The sequence below is a fragment of the Coregonus lavaretus genome (assembly GCF_964263955.1).
Source record: "Coregonus lavaretus genome assembly, chromosome: 24".
Lineage (NCBI taxonomy): Eukaryota > Metazoa > Chordata > Actinopteri > Salmoniformes > Salmonidae > Coregonus > Coregonus lavaretus.
In genome coordinates this window covers 30,686,679-30,705,863 of record NC_140011.1, presented here as the reverse complement: position 1 = coordinate 30,705,863, position 19,185 = coordinate 30,686,679, and the positions used below count along the sequence as shown (strand labels likewise).

The following is a 19,185-nucleotide window of genomic DNA, read 5'->3' as shown; positions in this document are numbered from 1 at the left end:
ACTGTAACGTAACAAAGGGGAAGGGGTCTGAATACTTTCCAAATGCACTGTATATCATCAAATAATATCCAAATATGTAAGTGTATCGATTCCCCCCCCCCCCCCCCCCCCCCCCCCCCCATCACTAGTCTCAACCTTGTTGTATGAAAAGAACATAATGAGAGTAGATTGGATTTGCTATCCATCTTCTGCCAAATGTGTGTGTGTTCAGTCTTTCCATACAGGGATGTCTTGGCTCTCTGTAAACAGTGAACAGTCGCTTTCTTGCCTGAATAAGGCAGTGTTATTGCTCCCCTTCTGCCCTGCATTTAACCCTTTCACTTCCTCTCAAATCATTTGTATATAGGGCGCTCTAAACAACTCTTCACTCGCCCCATGAGTTGATTAAGAGCTTTGTGTCAAAATGGTGTCATTACAAAGACATGGTACGCTCTCTAGTTATGCCTCATAAAGTTTTACATGACATAAGAGTCAATTGAGGAGAAGAGTTTTGAAGGAAGTGGTGAGGGAGGAGAGGACCGACATGATTCATTCTGTTCTTCCTCCTCCTCCCTGCCCTGAGTGTGGTGTTATAGGGCTGAGCACTCCCATGTACAGGTCTGAGGCAGAGGAGAAAGTGGAACAGGGGTACTGAACTGAACATCAGGGTAAAACTGAAGTCTCCATCACCTGCTGCAAACAGCTGCTGCGTTGTCCCCCAAGACACACAGACAGAACCCACAAAACAGGTAGGTGTGGGACACTATCACTCGGACTCTCCTGCTCTCTCAATTCCTATAACAGCTTTTAGCTTCCTCTATATGAATTGATGTTACCCTTCATGTACTGTATGTTTAGTTACTGTGTGTGTAGTTATATCAGTCTGTCTCTTTTATATCCATCTATTTTCCTCTTTGTGCAAATTTCATGGATGATTGGTGTTACAATGAACGAAGCTACATAACTATATTTGTACATGTTGTATACTGTTTGTGTGCTGCTCTAGGCTGGTTGCTGAGAGAATAAGAAGGCACACAAACAGTTCTCTAGAGCAGCATGGTTTATGTCAGTTTAGACCCAAGCACTGTTTATATTCAGATTACTGGAAGGACTACAAGTCGAACAGATGGTGTTATGCGTTTACATTATGAAAACGCTGCTATCGGCACATCACTGGGAGTTTAAACTTAAATCTAGAGCTTAGGACTATAAAGTTCTATCTGCAAAAAGATGATTCTGAGATAATTGGGTTGAAAGTTCCGACACCTAATTGGTTTGAATGGTGTCAGCATTTTTTAAAAATTATCTTGTATTCTTTTGAACTTAACATAAATTGGGGTATTTAGAGTAGTATATACAGTGAGGGGAAAAAAAGTATTTGATCCCCTGCTGATTTTGTACATTTGCCCACTGACAAAGAAATGATCAGTCTATAATTTTAATGGTAGGTTTATTTGAACAGTGAGAGACAGAATAACAACAAAAAAATCCAGAAAAACGCATGTCAAAAATGTTATAAATTGATTTGCATTTTAATGAGGGAAATAAGTATTTGACCCCTCTGCAAAACATGACTTAGTACTTTGTGGCAAAACCCTTGTTGGCAATCACAGAGGTCAGACGTTTCTTGTAGTTGGCCACCAGGTTTGCACACATCTCAGGAGGGATTTTGTTCCACTCCTCTTTGCAGATCTTCTCCAAGTCATTAAGGTTTCGAGGCTGACGTTTGGCAACTTGAACCTTCAGCTCCCTCCACAGATTTTCTATGGGATGAAGGTCTGGAGACTGGCTAGGCCACTCCAGGACCTTAATGTGCTTCTTCTTGAGCCACTCCTTTGTTGCCTTGGCTGTGTGTTTTGGGTCATTGTCATGCTGGAATAACCATCCACAACCCATTTTCAATGCCCTGGCTGAGATAAGGAGGTTCTCACACAAGATTGGACGGTACATGGCCCCGTCCATCGTCCCTTTGATGCGGTGAAGTTGTCCTGTCCCCTTAGCAGAAAAACACCCCCAAAGCATAATGTTTCCACCTCCATGTTTGACGGTGGGGATGGTGTTCTTGGGGTCATAGGCAGCATTCCTCCTCCTCCAAACACAGCGAGTTGAGTTGATGCCAAAGAGCTCGATTTTGGTCTCATCTGACCACAACACTTTCTCCCAGTTCTCCTCAGAATCATTCAGATGTTCATTGGCAAACTTCAGACGGCCCTGTATATGTGCTTTCTTGAGCAGGGGGTCCTTCACGGCGTAGTATGTTACCAATTGTTTTCTTGGTGACTATGGTCCCAGCTGCCTTGAGATCATTGACAAGATCCTCCCGTGTAGTTCTGGGCTGATTCCTCACCGTTCTCATGATCATTGCAACTCCACGAGGTGAGATCTTGCATGGAGCCCCAGGCCGAGGGAGATTGACAGTTATTTTGTGTTTCTTCCATTTGCGAATAATCGCACCAACTATTGTCACCTTCTCACCAAGCTGCTTGGCGATGGTCTTGTACCCATTCCAGCCTTGTGTAGGTCTACAATCTTGTCCCTGACATCCTTGGAGAGCTCTTTGGTCTTGGCCATGGTGGAGAGTTTGGAATCTGATTGATTGATTGATTGCTTCTGTGGACAGGTGTCTTTTATACAGGTAACAAACTGAGATTAGGAGCACTCCCTTTAAGAGTGTGCTCCTAGTCTCAGCTTGTTACCTGTATAAAAGACACCTGGGAGCCAGAAATCTTTCTGATTGAGAGGGGGTCAAATACTTATTTCCCTCATTAAAATGCAAATCAATTTATAACATTTTTGACCTGCGTTTGTCAGGATTTTTGTTGTTGTTATTCTGTCTCTCACTGTTCAAATAAACCTACCATTAAAATTATAGACTGATCAGTTCTTTGTCAGTGGGCAAACGTACAAAATCAGCAGGGGATCAAATACTTTTTTCCCTCACTGTAGGTAGAGAGCATTGAACAGAACAAGACTATGTCAATAACTTAATTTTGACAAGAATGCAGATAGAACATTATAGTCCCAAACACTCTAAATGTCAATGCTGCCTAACCCTGTTAGCTTTATGAAGTTAATTATATAACAAGCTTATATGAATGATGGTATGTACTGATAATGATTAATATAGGTCTAGCCCTCTCATCCCCACACACCTACACATTATTCTCTCTAGCACACAAATACTGTACACACACTTTATCCTCAACCTCTGACCACTTGTCTTGCTCTGTCAGTCTGAGTTTCTTCAGATGTCCCTCTGGTTCAGGGAAAAGAGAGAGATGGTTGAAGATGATCATATGTTTAATGAAGCAAAAATAAAGGAACACCAACATAGTGTCTTAATAGGGCATTAATAGGGCGTTGGGCCTTGGCATAGATTCTACAAGTGTCTGGAACACCATTGGAGTGATGCAACACCATTCTTCCAATAGAAGCTCCATAATTTGGTGTTTGTTGGTGGTGGAGGAAAATGCTGTCTCAGGCGTCACTCCAGAATTTCCCATAAATGTTCAATAGCGAAGGTGCATAAAGATGGTGGCCCCCATGTCCTTACCACAAATGCCTTGTTTGCTAAATTCGACGTATTATACATTGTTCTCCGTTACTCTGCTTTTGTATCGGCATTAGCACAGTATACATGATCCCAATTCTAGTTCCAAGACGGCTGCAATTAGAAAACAACAAAAAAGTAGATTTGTGCTGATTTACTGGCACATTGGACCATGTTTAAGTGCCGTAGTTTAAGAACTCTGTGGGTAGTGCTAATAACAATGACATCATATTTGAATTCCTCCATCTTTATGCACTTTCGCCATTTGATTGAGATCTGGTGACTGAGACACACACACACACTTTAAACCCACTATACTCCTTTGAGACCCCTCTTTCAAAGTCACTGAGATCTCTTCTTCAAGCCACGGTAGCTAAAATAATGGGCAACTGGGCATTTTTTATACATGTCCCTAAGCATGATGGGATGTTAATTGCTTAGGGAGTGAATGTTATTTATAATAAGTGTTACATGGAGAAAATCTGACCTCTTTGAAATGAAAGTGGATGGCCCTCCCTTCAGCTAAATATATTTTACCTAAACCCTCCCTGAACCCTCCACTATATGCAAAATAATAATTACAACAAAGTGGATAGCAGAGAACATGTCTACCGTTTACCCTCACTTCTTGGACAGATCAGAGCCTTAGATATGCAGTTTTAGAAACGGTTCTTCGTCCTGTCAGCATTACATGGCAACTCGAATTTGCCTACTTTCAGCACAATGAGCTGTCCATTTCCGATTGATTGTGCCGTGGCTGCTGCTTCAAGTTTCAGCACCACAATGTAAGTTACTCAAATCTGGTTTATTGTGAGGTCAATAACTCTGATAAATACATAATGGGCAATAAACGTTGTTTTTAATCAATTATAGTAGTAGCAAGAAACTTTTTTTGTGTTGTAGATATGTGGTGATAGAGTAGTGGCCTGAGGGCACACACTTAATGTGTTGTGAAATCTGTTGTGAAATGTAATGGTTTTTTTAAATTGATATACAGTGCCTTGCAAAAGTATTCATCCCCTTGGCGTTTTTCCTATTTTGTTGCATTACAACCTGTAATTTAAATGGATTTTTATTTGGATTTCATGTAATGGACATACACAAAATAGTCCAAATTGGTGAAGTGAAATTAAAAAAATAACTTGTTTCAAAAAATTCTAACAAATAAATAGCGGAAAAGTGGTGCTTGCATATGTATTCACCCCATTTGCTATGAAGCCCCTAAATAAGATCTGGTGCAAACAATTACCTTCAGAAGTCAAATAATTAGTTAAATAAAGTCCACCTGTGTGCAATCTAAGTGTCACATACAGTGAGGGAAAAAAGTATTTGATCCCCTGCTGATTTTGTACGTTTGCCCACTGACAAAGAAATGATACGTGTATAATGTTAATGGTAGGTTTATTTGAACAGTGAGAGACAGAATAACAACAAAAAAATCCAGAAAAACGCATGTCAAAAATGTTATGAATTGATTTGCATTTTAATGAGGGAAATAAGTACAGTGGGGAAAAAAATAATTTAGTCAGCCACCAATTGTGCAAGTTCTCCCACTTAAAAAGATGAGAGAGGCCTGTAATTTTCATCATAGGTACACGTCAACTATCACAGACAAATTGAGAAAATAAATCCAGAAAATCACATTGTAGGATTTTTTATGAATTTATTTGCAAATTATGGTGGAAAATAAGTATTTGGTCACCTACAAACAAGCAAGATTTCTGGCTCTCACAGACCTGTAACTTCTTCTTTAAGAGGCTCCTCTGTCCTCCACTCGTTACCTGTATTAATGGCACCTGTTTGAACTTGTTATCAGTATAAAAGACACCTGTCCACAACCTCAAACAGTCACACTCCAAACTCCACTATGGCCAAGACCAAAGAGCTGTCAAAGGACACCAGAAACAAAAGCGTAGACCTGCACCAGGCTGGGAAGACTGAATCTGCAATAGGTAAGCAGCTTGGTTTGAAGAAATCAACTGTGGGAGCAATTATTAGGAAATGGAAGACATACAAGACCACTGATAATCTCCCTCGATCTGGGGCTCCACGCAAGATCTCACCCCGTGGGGTCAAAATGATCACAAGAACGGTGAGCAAAATATAACTTTTTGGTAAAAACTCAACTCGTCGTGTTTGGAGGACAAAGAATGCTGAGTTGCATCCAAAGAACACCATACCTACTGTGAAGCATGGGGGTGGAAACATCATGCTTTGGGGCTGTTTTTCTGCAAAGGGACCAGGACGACTGATCAGTGTAAAGGAAAGAATGAATGGGGACATGTATCGTGAGATTTTGAGTGAAAACCTCCTTCCATCAGCAAGGGCATTGAAGATGAAACGTGGCTGGGTCTTTCAGCATGACAATGATCCCAAACACACCGCCCGGGCAACGAAGGAGTGGCTTCGTAAGAAGCATTTCAAGGTCCTGGAGTGGCCTAGCCAGTCTCCAGATCTCAACCCCATAGAAAATCTTTGGAGGGAGTTGAAAGTCTGTGTTGTCCAGCGACAGCCCCAAAACATCACTGCTCTAGAGGAGATCTGCATGGAGGAATGGGCCAAAATACCAGCAACAGTGTGTGAAAACCTTGTGAAGACTTACAGAAAACTTTTGACCTGTGTCATTGCCAACAAAGGGTATATAACAAAGTATTGAGAAACTTTTGTTATTGACCAAATACTTATTTTGCACCATAATTTGCAAATAAATTCATTAAAAATCCTACAATGTGATTTTCTGGATAATTTTTTTCTCATTTTGTCTGTCATAGTTGACGTGTACCTATGATGAAAATTACAGGCCTCTCTCATCTTTTTAAGTGGGAGAACTTGCACAATTGGTGGCTGACTAAGTACTTTTATCCCCCACTGTATTTGACCCCCTCTCAATCAGAAAGATTTCTGGCTCCCAGGTGTCTTTTATACAGGTAACGAGCTGAGATTAGGAGCACTCCCTTTAAGAGTGTGCTCCTAATCTCAGCTTGTTACCTGTATAAAAGATACCTGTCCACAGAAGCAATCAATCAATCAGATTCCAAACTCTCCACCATGGCCAAGACGAAAGAGCTCTCCAAGGATGTCAGGGACAAGATTGTAGACCTACACAAGGCTGGAATGGGCTACAAGACCATCGCCAAGCAGCTTGGTGAGAAGGTGACAACAGTTGGTGCGATTATTCGCAAATGGAAGAAACACAGAAGAACTGTCAATCTCCCTCGGCCTGGGGCTCCATGCAAGATCTCACCTCGTGGAGTTGCAATGATCATGAGAACGGTGAGGAATCAGCCCAGAACTACACGGGAGGATCTTGTCAATGATCTCAAGGCAGCTGGGACCATAGTCACCAAGAAAACAATTGGTAACACACTATGCCGTAAAGGACTGAAATCCTGCAGCGCCTGCAAGGTCCCCCTGCTCAAGAAAGCACATATACAGGGCCGTCTGAAGTTTTCCAATGAACATCTGAATGATTCAGAGGAGAACTGGGTGAAAGTGTTGTGGTCAGATGAGACCAAAATTGAGCTCTTTGGCATCAACTCAACTCGCTGTGTTAGGAGGAGGAGGAATGCTGCCTATGACCCCAAGAACACCATCCCCACCGTCAAACATGGAGGTGGAAACATTATGATTTGGGGGTGTTTTTTTCTGCTAAGAGGACAGGACAACTTCACCGCATCAAAGGGACGATGGACGGGGCCCTGTACCGTCAAATCTTGGGTGAGAACCTCCTTCCCTCAGCCAGGGCATTGAAAATGGGTCGTGGATGAGTATTCCAGCATGACAATGACCCAAAACACACGGCCAAGGCAACAAAGGAGTGGCTCAAGAAGAAGCACATTAAGGTTCTGGAGTGGCCTAGCCAGTCTCCAGACCTTAATCCCATAGAAAATCTGTGGAGGGAGCTGAAGGTTCGAGTTGCCAAGCGTCAGCCTCGAAACCTTAATGACGTGGAGAAGATCTGCAAAGAGGAGTGGGACAAAATCCCTCCTGAGATGTGTGCAAACCTGGTGGCCAACTACAAGAAACGTCTGACCTCTGTGATTGCCAACAAGGGTTTTGCCACCAAGTACTAAGTCATGTTTTGCAGAGGGGTCAAATACTTATTTCCCTCATTAAAATGCAAATCAATTTATAACATTTTTGACATGGGTTTTTCTGGATTTTTTTGTTGTTATTCTGTCTCTCACTGTTCAAATAAACATACCATTAAAATTATAGACTGATAATTTCTTTTTCAGTGGGCAAACGTACAAAATCAGCTGGGGATCAAATACTTTTTTCCCTCACTGTAATCTGTCACATGATCTCAGTATATATTCACCTGTTCTGAAAGGCCCCAGAGTCTGCAACACCACCAAGCAAGCGTCACCATGAAGACCAAGGGAGCTCTCCAAACAGGTCAGGGACAAAGTTGTGGAGAAGTACAGATCAGGGTTGGGTTATAAAAAAATATCAGAAACTTTGAACATCCCACAGAGCACCATTAAATCCATTATTAAAAAACGGAAAGAATATGGCACCACAACAAACCTGCCAAGAGAGGGCCGCCCACCAAAACTCACGGACCAGGCAAGGAGGGCATTAATCAGAGAGGCAGCAAAGAGACCAAAGATAACCCTGAAGGAGCTGCAAAGCTCCACAGCGGAGATTGGAGTATCTGTCCATAGGACCACTTTAAGCCGTACACTCCACAGAGCTGGGCTTTACAGAAGAGTGGCCAGAAAAAAGCCATTGCTTTAAGAAAGAAAGAAGCAAACACGTTTGGTGTTCGCCAAAAGGCATGTGGGAGACTCCCCAAAGATATGGAAGAAGGTACTCTGGTCAGATGAGACTAAAATTGAGCTTTTTGGCCATCAAGGAAAACACTATGTCCGGCGCAAACCCAACACCTCTCATCACCCCGAGAACACCAGCATCATGCTGTGGGGATGTTTTTCATCGGCATGGACTGGGAAACTGGTCAGAATTGAAGGAATGATGGATGGCGCTAAATACAGGGAAATTCTTGAGGGAAACCTGTTTCAGTCTTCCAGAAATTTGAGACTGGGACGGAGGTTCACCTTCCAGCAGGACAATGACCCTAAGCATATTGCTAAAGCAACACTCGAGTGGTTTAAGGGGAAACATTTAAATGTCCTGGAATGTCCTAGTCAAAGCCCAGATCTCAATCCAATTGATAATCTGTGGTATGACTTAAAGATTGCTGTACACCAGCAGAACCCATCCAACTTGAAGGAGCTGGAGCAGTTTTGCCTTGAAGAATGGGCAAAATTCCCAGTGGCTAGATGTGCCAAGCTTATGGAGACGTACCCCAAGAGACTTGCAGCTGTAATTGCTGCAAAAGGTGGCTCTACAAAGTATTGACTTTGGGGGGGGGTGAATAGTTATGCATGCTCAAGTTTTCTGTTTTTTTGTCTTATTTCTTGTTTGTTTCACAATAAAACATATTTTGCATCTTCAAAGTGGTAAGCATGTTGTGTAAATGAAATGATACAAACCCCCCCAAAAATCCATTTTAATTCCAGGTTGTAAGGCAACAAAATAGGAAAAATGGCAAGGGGGTGAATACTTTCGCAAGCCAATATAACTGCCTTAATTTTGCTGGAACCCAGGAAGAGAAGCTGCTAATGGGGATCCATAATAAATACAAATACAAACTAATTATGTTATTTGCTCTGGCTCTTTGGATATTTGTGTAGGAGTTCTTGCCATTGGAGCCCCCTTATCTCCGTTCTTTACCTTATTTAGTCCCATACAGTACATTGGACATGGAGGCGGGACCTGATGAGGAAGTGGCGGGGGCTGTGTCTGCAAACGAGACCTCCGAGACGACCCCCAGTGACACTCCGTCAGGCATACTGACCAGTCAGCAGTTATCTGCTATTGAGGATGAAGAAGTCCTGAATAAACTGGTGAGGCAGTAGCAGTGCATACTTCACATAAGCTATGTTTCCATTATCTTGTCCAGTGATTTTTTTGTAGACATTTAGAAAATAGATGCGACAATTGCCTGCTAGGGTAAATTTCCATTTATCTTGGGTTGATAAAAACAGCTGGACGTAATGACGTCACACACACACACACACACACACATATAGCTGTGGAAAAAATTAAGAGACCACTGAATAATTATCAGTTTCTCTGGTTTTACTATCTATAGGTATGTGTTTGGGTAAAAATAAAATGTTTGTTTTATTCTATAAACTACTGTCAACATTTCTCCCAAATTACAAATAAAAATATTGTAATTTAGAGCATTTATTTGCAGGAAATGACAACTGGTCAAAATAACAAAAAATATGCAGTGTTGTCAGACCTCGAATAATGCAATGAAAATAAGTTCATGTTCATTTTTAAACAACACAATACTAATGTTTTAACAGGAAGAGTTCATAAATCAATATTTGGTGGAATAACCCTGATTTTCAATCACAGCTTTCATGCGTCTTGGCATGCTCTCCACCAGTCTTTCACATTGATGTTAGGTGACTTTATGCCACTCCTGGCACAAAAATTCAAGCAGCTCGGCTTTGTTTGATGGCTTGTGACCATCCATCTTCCTCTTGATCACATTCCAGAAGTTTTCAATGGGGTTCAGGTCTGGATATTGGGCTGGCCATGACAGGGTCTTGATCTGGTGGTCCTCCATCCACACCTTGATTGACCTGGCTGTGTGGCATGGCACATTATCCTGGTGGAAAAACCAATCCTCAGAGTTGGGGAACAATGTCAGAGCAAAAGGAAGCAAGTTTTCTTCCAGGACAACCTTGTACGTGGCTTGATTCATGCGTCCTTCACAAAGACAAATCTGCCCGCTTCCAGCCTTGCTGAAGCACCCCCAGATCATCACCGATCCTCCACCAAATTTCACAGTGGGCGTGAGACACTGTGGCTTGTAGGCCTCTCCAGGTCTCCGTCTAACCATTAGACGACCAGGTGTTGGGCAAAGCTGAAAATTGGACTCATCAGAGAAGATGACCTTACTCCAGTCCTCTATGGTCCAATCCTTATGGTCTTTTGCAAACCTCAGCCTGGCTCTTCTTTGCTTCTCATTGATGAAGGGCTTTTTTCTAGCTTTGCACGACTTCAGCCCTGCCCCTAGGAGCCTGTTTCGAACCGTCCTCGCCGTGCACTTCACCCCAGCTGCCGTTTGCCATTCTTTTTGTAGGTCACTTGATGTCATCCTACGGTTGTTGAGTGACATTCGAATGAGTTGGCGGTCATTCCGGTCAGTAGAGAGTCGTTTTCGCCCTGTGCCGGTCTGTAGCTTTGTTGTCCCCAATGTCTGCTGCTTGACCTTGTTCTTATGAACTGCCGTCTTTGAAATTTTCAGGATGAAAGCAACCTGACGCTCACTGTATCCCTCTGCCAGTAAAGCCAGAATTAAACCCTTATTTTCCTCACTCAAAACTTTCCTTTTCAACTCTTTTGGCATGGTCAATAGTTATTTTTGGATTAATATTACTTTTGAGGTACTATTATCACTGTTTTTGCCATCCAGCTGGTCCTATTGCAAGAGGATAGTGATGACCACAGCAGTGGTTTTTATACTTTTCCTTGTTAAATAAGATTTGGTTCAGGTGATCACCTAATCAGTATCTCCCTCAGCCTGGGGCTCCATGCAAGATCTCACCTCGTGGAGTTGCAATGATCATGAGAACGGTGAGGAATCAGCCCAGAACTACCCGGGAGGATCTTGTCAATGATCTCAAAGCAGCTGGGACCATAGTCACCAAGAAAACAATTGGTAACACACTATGCCGTGAAGGACTGAAATCCTGCAGCGCCTTCAAGGTCCCCCTGCTCAAGAAAGCACATATACAGGCCCGTCTGAAGTTTGCCAATGAACATCTGAATGATTCAGAGAACTGGGTGAAAGTGTTGTGGTCAGATGAGAACAAAATCGAGCACTTTGGCATCAACTCAACTCGCCATGTTTTGAGGAGGAGGAATGCTGCCTATGACCCCAAGAACACCATCCCCACCATCAAACATGGATGTGGAAACATTATGCTTTGGGGGTGTTTTTCTGCTAAGGGGACAGGACAACTTCACCGCATCAAAGGGACAATGGACGGGGCCATGTACCGTCCAATCTTGGGTGAGAACCTCCTTCCCTCAGCCAGGGCATTGAAAATGGGTTGTGGATGGGTATTCCAGCATGACAATGACCCAAAACACACGGCCAAGGCAACAAAGGAGTGGCTCAAGAAGTAGCACATTAAGGTCCTGGAGTGGCCTAGCCAGTCTCCAGACCGTAATCCCATAGAAAATCTGTGGAGGGACCTGAAGGTTCAAGTTGCCAAACGTCAGCCTCAAAACCTTAATGACGTGGAGAAGATCTGCAAAGAGGAGTGGAACAAAATCCCTCCTGAGATGTGTGCAAACCTGGTGGCCAACTACAAGAAACGTCTGACCTCTGTGATTGCCAACAAGGGTTTTGCCACCAAGTACTAAGTCATGTTTTGCAGAGGGGTCAAATACTTATTTCCCTCATTAAAATGCAAATCAATTTATAACATTTTTGACATGTGTTTTTCTGGATTTTTTTGTTGTTATTCTGTCTCTCACTGTTCAAATAAACATACCATTAAAATTATAGACTGATCATGTCTTTGTCAGTGGGCAAACGTACGAAATCAGCAGTGGATCAAATACTTTTTTCCCTCACTGTATATACACTATCAGTCAAAGGTTTGGACACACCTACTCATTCAAGGGTTTTCTTTATTTTTACTCTTTTTTACATTGTAGAATAATAGTGAAGACATCAAAACGATGAAATAACACATATGGAATCATGTAGTAACCAAAAAAGTGTTAAACAAATCAAAATATATGTTATATTTATACTCCTCCATGCTTTACGGTGGGAAATACACATGCGGAGATCATCCGTTCACCCACACCGCGTCTCACAAAGACACGACAGTTGGAACCAAAAATCTCCAATTTGGACTCCAGACCAAAGGACACATTTCCACCAGTCTAATGTCCATTGCTCGTGTTTCTTGGCCCACGCAGGTCTCTTCTTCTTATTGGTGTCCTTTAGTAGTGGTTTCTTTGCAGCAATTTGACCATGAAGGCCTGATTCACACAGTCCCCTCTGAACAGTTGATGTTGAGATGTGTCTGTTACTTGAACTCTGTGAAGCATTTATTTGGGCTGCAATTTCTAAGGCTGGTAACTCCAATGAACTTATCTTCTGCGGCAGAGTTAACTCTGGGTCTTCCGTTCCTGTCGCAGTCCTCATGAGAGCCAGTTTCATCATAGCTCTTGATGGTTTTTGCAACTGCACTTGAAGAAACGTTAAAAGTTATTGAAATGTTCCGTATTGACTGACCTTCATGTCTTAAAGTAATGATGGACTGTCGTTTCTCTTTGCTTATTTGAGCTGTTCTTGCCATAATATGGACTTGGTCTTTTACCAAATAGGGCTATCTTCTGTATACCCCCCCTACCTTGTCACAACACAACTGATTGGCTCAAACGCATTAAGAAGGAAAGAAATTCCACAAATTAACTTTTAAGAAGGCACACCTGTTCATTGAAATGCATTCCAGGTGACTACCTCATGAAGCTGGTTGAGAGAATGCCAAGAGTGTGCAAAGCTGTCATCAAGGCAAAGGGTGGCTATTTGAAGAATCTCAAATATAATATATATTTTGATTTGTTTAACACTTTTTTGGTACTACATGATTCCATATGTGTTATTGTATAGTTTTGATGTCTTCACTATTATTCTACAATGTAGAAAATAGTAAAAAATAAAGAAAACCCCTGGAATGAGTAGGTGTCCAAACTTTTGACTGGGTACTGTATATAAAGCGTATTTACAAAAACCTACTGTGTCTTTATAAAAATGTAGTGGTTGAAGTGTTTCCATTACCCATTTAGGCAAATTGCGCATTAATAAATTGGCAACAGCCTGTATGCCCTCCCGCCTATCTGTTTCATGTATCAGGTAGCCCACAGAAGCCAGCATGGATAGAATGCAATAATAGACTAATATTTGCCATATTCTAATAACTATCATGTGCCAACGTATCGCCACCGCCCGTGCCATGGTGAAACTTGCACTCCTGGATGGATGGTGAAACTTGCCAGCCAACCAGAAAAGCAAGGCGAAGCTATTCAGGCATTCTTGAAAGTCAGGACAATCCTTGTCCTGCAAAGAAGCATTATTTGTTTTTAGTTGAACAACAAACAAAGATTTTGCAAGCAGTAGGCATTTAGAATTAAATGTGGCGTGGCGCGTATAGTTAGGCTACGTGATGACATCACGTGCTCCGCCTACCTTCAAAAGTATTCGCCAATTATTACTTATTCGGAAAAACACTGTTTCCATCAACAGTTGTCGTAATAAAGAAAATCCACCCCTGTAGAAATGTTGCCTATCTTTAGAAAATGTATCCTATATCTGCTGTTTCCATTACACATTTTTTTTGCGACATTGCTTTTGTCGAGTAAACCTGGGTCAATGGAAACCTGCCAATAGACAGCAGGTGGCGTTGTTTCGTTGTTTCGCCCACCAAGCAATTAGTTTTTGTATGGAGGTTAATGAGTGTCGAATTTGGTCAACAGAAAAATGAATAACTTATTTGCTACGTGAGGTTTATTTGATCGAATAGAAGTTTCGTAATGCTTAAGTTGTTACGAGTGTACTAATATACGTAGGATACTTGACATCTTGGTAACTTTGAGAAATAACACTATATGTCTCGAGATGGCTATGCATATTCATGGTATGAGGCTAGCAGCATAATACAGACGGTTGATATCAACAACCCCTCATCGAATATTCAAATAAGGATTACAATAATGAGATGTATCCACCAATCCAAAGAAAGGATAGGTGGGCGATAGACAGCCCGCCATGCCGCTTTGTAGACAACGACTCCCATTGTTAGGGCGGAGAGACATGTATCTTGTCAGTATATCCATAATCTTTGCTATAGATCTCGCCAGCTTGTAGTCCTAAAAAACGGAAATGATTTACCTCTGGTTCGTTCAGCCATTCCGATGGGCAAAATGAATGGGGAAAGAATAGCATTTTAGAATAAACGCTGAAAACGCAGGTTTATGAGATCTTATACGTTTTGTTCTATGAGATAATACAGTATCAGTCAGTTAACATGGCCTTTATGAATTATGAAGCCTTTATGTGCGTTGTGTTTTTTTTAAATTACATATATGCTTCAAAATTCACAAAATGTGACATTAGCTGATGAAGATTATCTCATAGAAGAAAATGTATAAGATCTCTTATGTTTACCACAGACCTTATTTTTGTTCAACGAACCATGCCGGAGAGGAAGGAAACCGCTCAGGGATTTCACCATGAGGCCAATGTTGACTTCAAGCATAGTGGTGGCTGCATCATGCTATGGGTATGCTTGTAATCGTTAAGAACTGGGGAGTTTTTCAGGATAAAAAAGAAACTGAATGGAGCTAATCACAGGCAAAATCCTAGAGGAAAACCTTGTTCAGTCTGCTTTCCACCAGACACTGAGAGATGAATTCACCTTTCAGCAGGACAATAACCTAAAACACAAGGCCAAATCTACACTGGAGTTGCTTACCAAGAAGACAGTGAATGTTCCTGAGTGGCTGAGTTACAGTTTTGACTTAAATCTACTTGAAAATATATTGCAAGGCCTGAAAATGGTTGTCTAGCAATGATCAACAACCAATTTGACAGAGCTTGAAGAATTTTGAAAATAATAATGGTCAAATGTTGCACAATCCAGGTGTGGAAAGCTCTTAGAGACTTACCCAGAAAGACTCACTGCTGTAATCGCTGCCAAAGGTGCTTCTACAAAGTATTGACTCAGGGGTGTGAATACTTATATAAATTAGATATTTATGTATTTCATTTTCAATCAATTTGCTAACATTTCTAAAAACAACAATATGGGGTACTGTGTGTAGATGGGTGAAAAATATATATTTTGAATTCATGCTGTAACACAACAAACCATGGTGGAGTTATTGCCTACAAAAAAACGCCATTACTATTACTCTCTATAGACATGCAGTAGTTGGGTTGAGTTTGGCCTTGGTCTCCTCATCTTTTGGTTTTTACATGATTTATCTCTGACAGTTGGATAAGGCAGTGGATTTTGATGAAAGGCGACTGATCCGTGCTGCATTGAGGGACCTGCTCAAGAAGAAGAGAGGTAAGATCAGAGAGCTTCAACATGAAATGTGACAGGATCACGTCTTTGCTATCACTACTGACAACTCCTTTGAATGTCCACTCGCTGTCCTACTTCCAATTTCTATACTACAATGCTATTTTTATCCCTCTACTTCTCTCTAAAGAGAAGCGAGAGAAAGAGCGGGGGTCCAGGCAAGATGACCTGAGACAGCAGGCTTTGAGTAAAGCAGGCACAGGACAGATGGGAATGAACAGAGGCCAGACCAGCAACCACCAGCAAAGATCCCACAGTGAGTATCATATCCCTCCCCAGGACACAACACAGACACACACACACATTTTACATTTTAGTCATTTAGCAGATGCTCTTATCCAGAGCGAATTACAGTTACTGCATTAATCTGAAGATAGATAGGTGGGACAACCATATTTCACAGGCATAGAAAGTATATTTTCCCCCAATAAAGTAGCTATCAGTAGATAGCTTTCAAATCAAAGTGGGATTGTGAGAGATGACCTGCTTCCCTACTCAAAGTAAATACATGCCCCTCTCCTGCTGTCCCCTTCTGTTTCTCTACAGTGCACAGCCAATTCTCTGCATCAACCACCAACTCCTTCACTAAGACAACTGGCAGGTGAGTCATTGCGCTAACAGCCAGCCATGCTTCATGTGTGATTGATCAAATTCTGCATGTCTAAGTCTGTTAAGCATTGTGATACTAGGAGTGTGTTAAATAACATGTTTATCCTCTCTCCCCAGCATGGCCAACCCATCTATGGCACCAGCCCATCAGTGTTCCCATGTCGTTGCAGCACCCAACATGAAAAATGTCAAGCAGATGTTACTGGATTGGTGCCGGGCCAAAACCGAACCATATGAGGTAAGTATTTGAGGACTCTCTATCTTATCTTTGCATGAATATCTTCTTGTTTTATACCCCCAGTGTCCCCAGCATACCAATAACCTTACTTCACTTGATCATTGTCTTTGTAAATCCTCTCTCTCTCCTCTCTCTCTCTCCTCTCTCTCCCCTCTCTCTCCACTCTCTCTCCTCTCTCTCCACTCTCTCTCCTCTCTCTCTTTGTTGTTCCCTTTTCTGTCCCCTTCTCCCTTACTCCGTGTAGGGGGTGGAAATCCGCAACTTCTCCTCCAGTTGGAGTGATGGTATAGCGTTCTGTGCCCTGGTGCACAGGTTCTTCCCAGATGCATTTGAGTACTCCATACTCAACCCCAACGCACGCAAGGACAACTTTGAGCTGGCCTTCAGCACTGCAGAGTGAGTTCCCCATGTATCTATTCTAAACAAACATTGAAACACAAAAACAGACACACACACCCTCAGCCACAGAAAACCTACTCTGACAAAATTCACTTTCTACTCATAGATGCACAGGAAGGCCCCAAGGGCTGTGCAGTGATAGATTGAACTTGACAAAAAAAACTTTCTCAGAGACAAAAAAGACTCCCATGTAGTGTCCTCTAGCTCAGCTGCCAGTGGATCCTGCCTGCTCAGGCCTGTGCCTCTCTCCTCTCCTCTCTTTTGGCTGCAGGAGGCTGGCAGATTGCCCCCCTCTGCTGGACGTTGAAGACTTGCTGCGGATGCGTGAGCCTGACTGGAAGTGTGTGTACACATACATTCAGGAGTTCTACCGATGCCTGGTGGAGAAAGGCCTAGTTAAAACCAAAAAGAAACTCTAGAGACGGATTTCACAATATACTTAATACATGTTGTGTCCGCATGCCCATGGGGAGGGCATATAAGAGTTTGCAGTTTGCTGCAGCGCCTTGTAAGCACATAGCTGGGATTTTTATTAACTCTGTGTATCTTTGTATTGGTTTGTGTGTATTAGCTGACACTTTCTGTGTATGTTTTGAGAGGACAGCTGGCACTTAGAATCAGTACATTCCACTGAGATTACACATCTGCATTAATCTCAGTCAGAGCCATAGAGAATCTGGGAATGGCTTTTTATGGTGCTGCGGTGCTGTGCCCTGACTACAATGCCTTTTTGTGTGTAGGCTATGTATCAGTTAAAGATACATGAGGTCAAATGTAATATGAATGATGTGATTTGATTTGTGAACATTTATCTTGTTCTACTACATTTCTATTACAGGGAACCCGTACCATTTTCAGCCTGAAAGAAGATTGTTGCCAAATCATTACTGTATTTGGTCACTATTTAAAAATGGCAAATACCCCTGAAGTCTATTCTATCAAAGTTTAGGACACACCCAAAGGCATCTTGGTCCAGGGCAAATAAAAGGCTCACAGTAACACTGATTTATTATAGGCTAACCTACTCAGGACCACCATGTGCTCAGGGACAGACTATAATCATACTATATAAACACCATACCTTGTCCTGCATTTTTATTTTAATCTTGAATGGTTTGGATGTTTTCCCCTCCATTATTGATAGTGCACTATGTTAGTCATATAGCCTACATTATGTAGCCTAAATGCATACGGTTTGGAAGTAATAATTCAAAATCTTGGCACACTACTCTAGCTCACCAGACTGTGTAGGCTAATGTATATCAGTGAATAACAGTTAAATAAACAAACCTAGCCTACTAATCTAATAGAGTGCACTGTATGTGTGTCTATTTTGACTGATATATTTTTTAGGCGCTGTCCCCAATACACAATAAAATAACATAGCTCGCACCTCTGACGCGGTGGGTTGTCGTCTTCTTGCCCACGTGCATGATTGCCAGATGTTCACATCATGGACTTCTTTCACTCTGTTTTACCAGATAGATCCATCAGATCCATCCCAGTAGCCTACATTTTACGCTTTCAACGGACAATCATAGTTCACATAACGGTTAAATTATGTTTTCTCTGCCGATCCTGTCAGAGTTATCTTACTTGTGAAATTATTGCTTTAAATGCGCTCAAGCATAGTGGTCACGCGGGTCCCCAACTCCGGGCGCTCTTGCGCAGTGTCCAGTAGGATAACAACTAGGCTATAGGCTACACGCCTGTGCACTTTAAGGTAGCCTACCTGCCTGACATTTTAATTCTGCGCAGTTCATTTATAGAAACCTAGTCACAACGTCTGCTGAATTTGGAGGTTGAGATTTATTGGGTGCATTTATTACGGTCTCACTCTCTCTATTCTCAATGAGATATTATCGGGACGCTGTGTGAGTGATGTGGGTTCCCCTCTAGGAAAACAGTTGCACCGGTCAGGCAGCAGGTAAGCGGGATCGAGGCGCAGGCAGCTGTCCCGTTAACTGGGAAGTCTGCATCACGCGCACAGACGCTCCTCTAGTAGCCTATTTATTTAAATGAGCTAAACACACATCTCAAGGATGATATGTTGACTGGAAATAAGGCACTAGGCTAGTCTTTTCACGTTTTATGACACTAAACTCGCGTACCGGGACCGGCGCCCGGTTTTTCACATTTGACAGCTCGCGCAAGCGTCACTGACTGCTGTCATTCTCCACGGTATCTACTTGTCTCTCCACGGTATCTACTTGTCA

General features: G+C 42.1%; 1 protein-coding gene across 1 annotated transcript; it reads left to right on the top strand.

Moving 5' to 3' along the window:
• Positions 1 to 597: 597 nt before the first annotated feature.
• smtna (smoothelin a) lies at positions 598 to 18,366 on the top strand. The gene is made up of 8 exons (XM_084140948.1): positions 598 to 728; positions 9,278 to 9,441; positions 15,633 to 15,708; positions 15,854 to 15,979; positions 16,270 to 16,324; positions 16,450 to 16,570; positions 16,815 to 16,966; positions 17,241 to 18,366. The coding sequence occupies exons 2-8, from the start codon at positions 9,298 to 9,300 to the stop codon at positions 17,386 to 17,388; spliced, it is 822 nt and encodes a 273-aa protein (XP_083997074.1). The 5' UTR covers positions 598 to 728; positions 9,278 to 9,297; the 3' UTR covers positions 17,389 to 18,366.
• Positions 18,367 to 19,185: the final 819 nt, after the last annotated feature.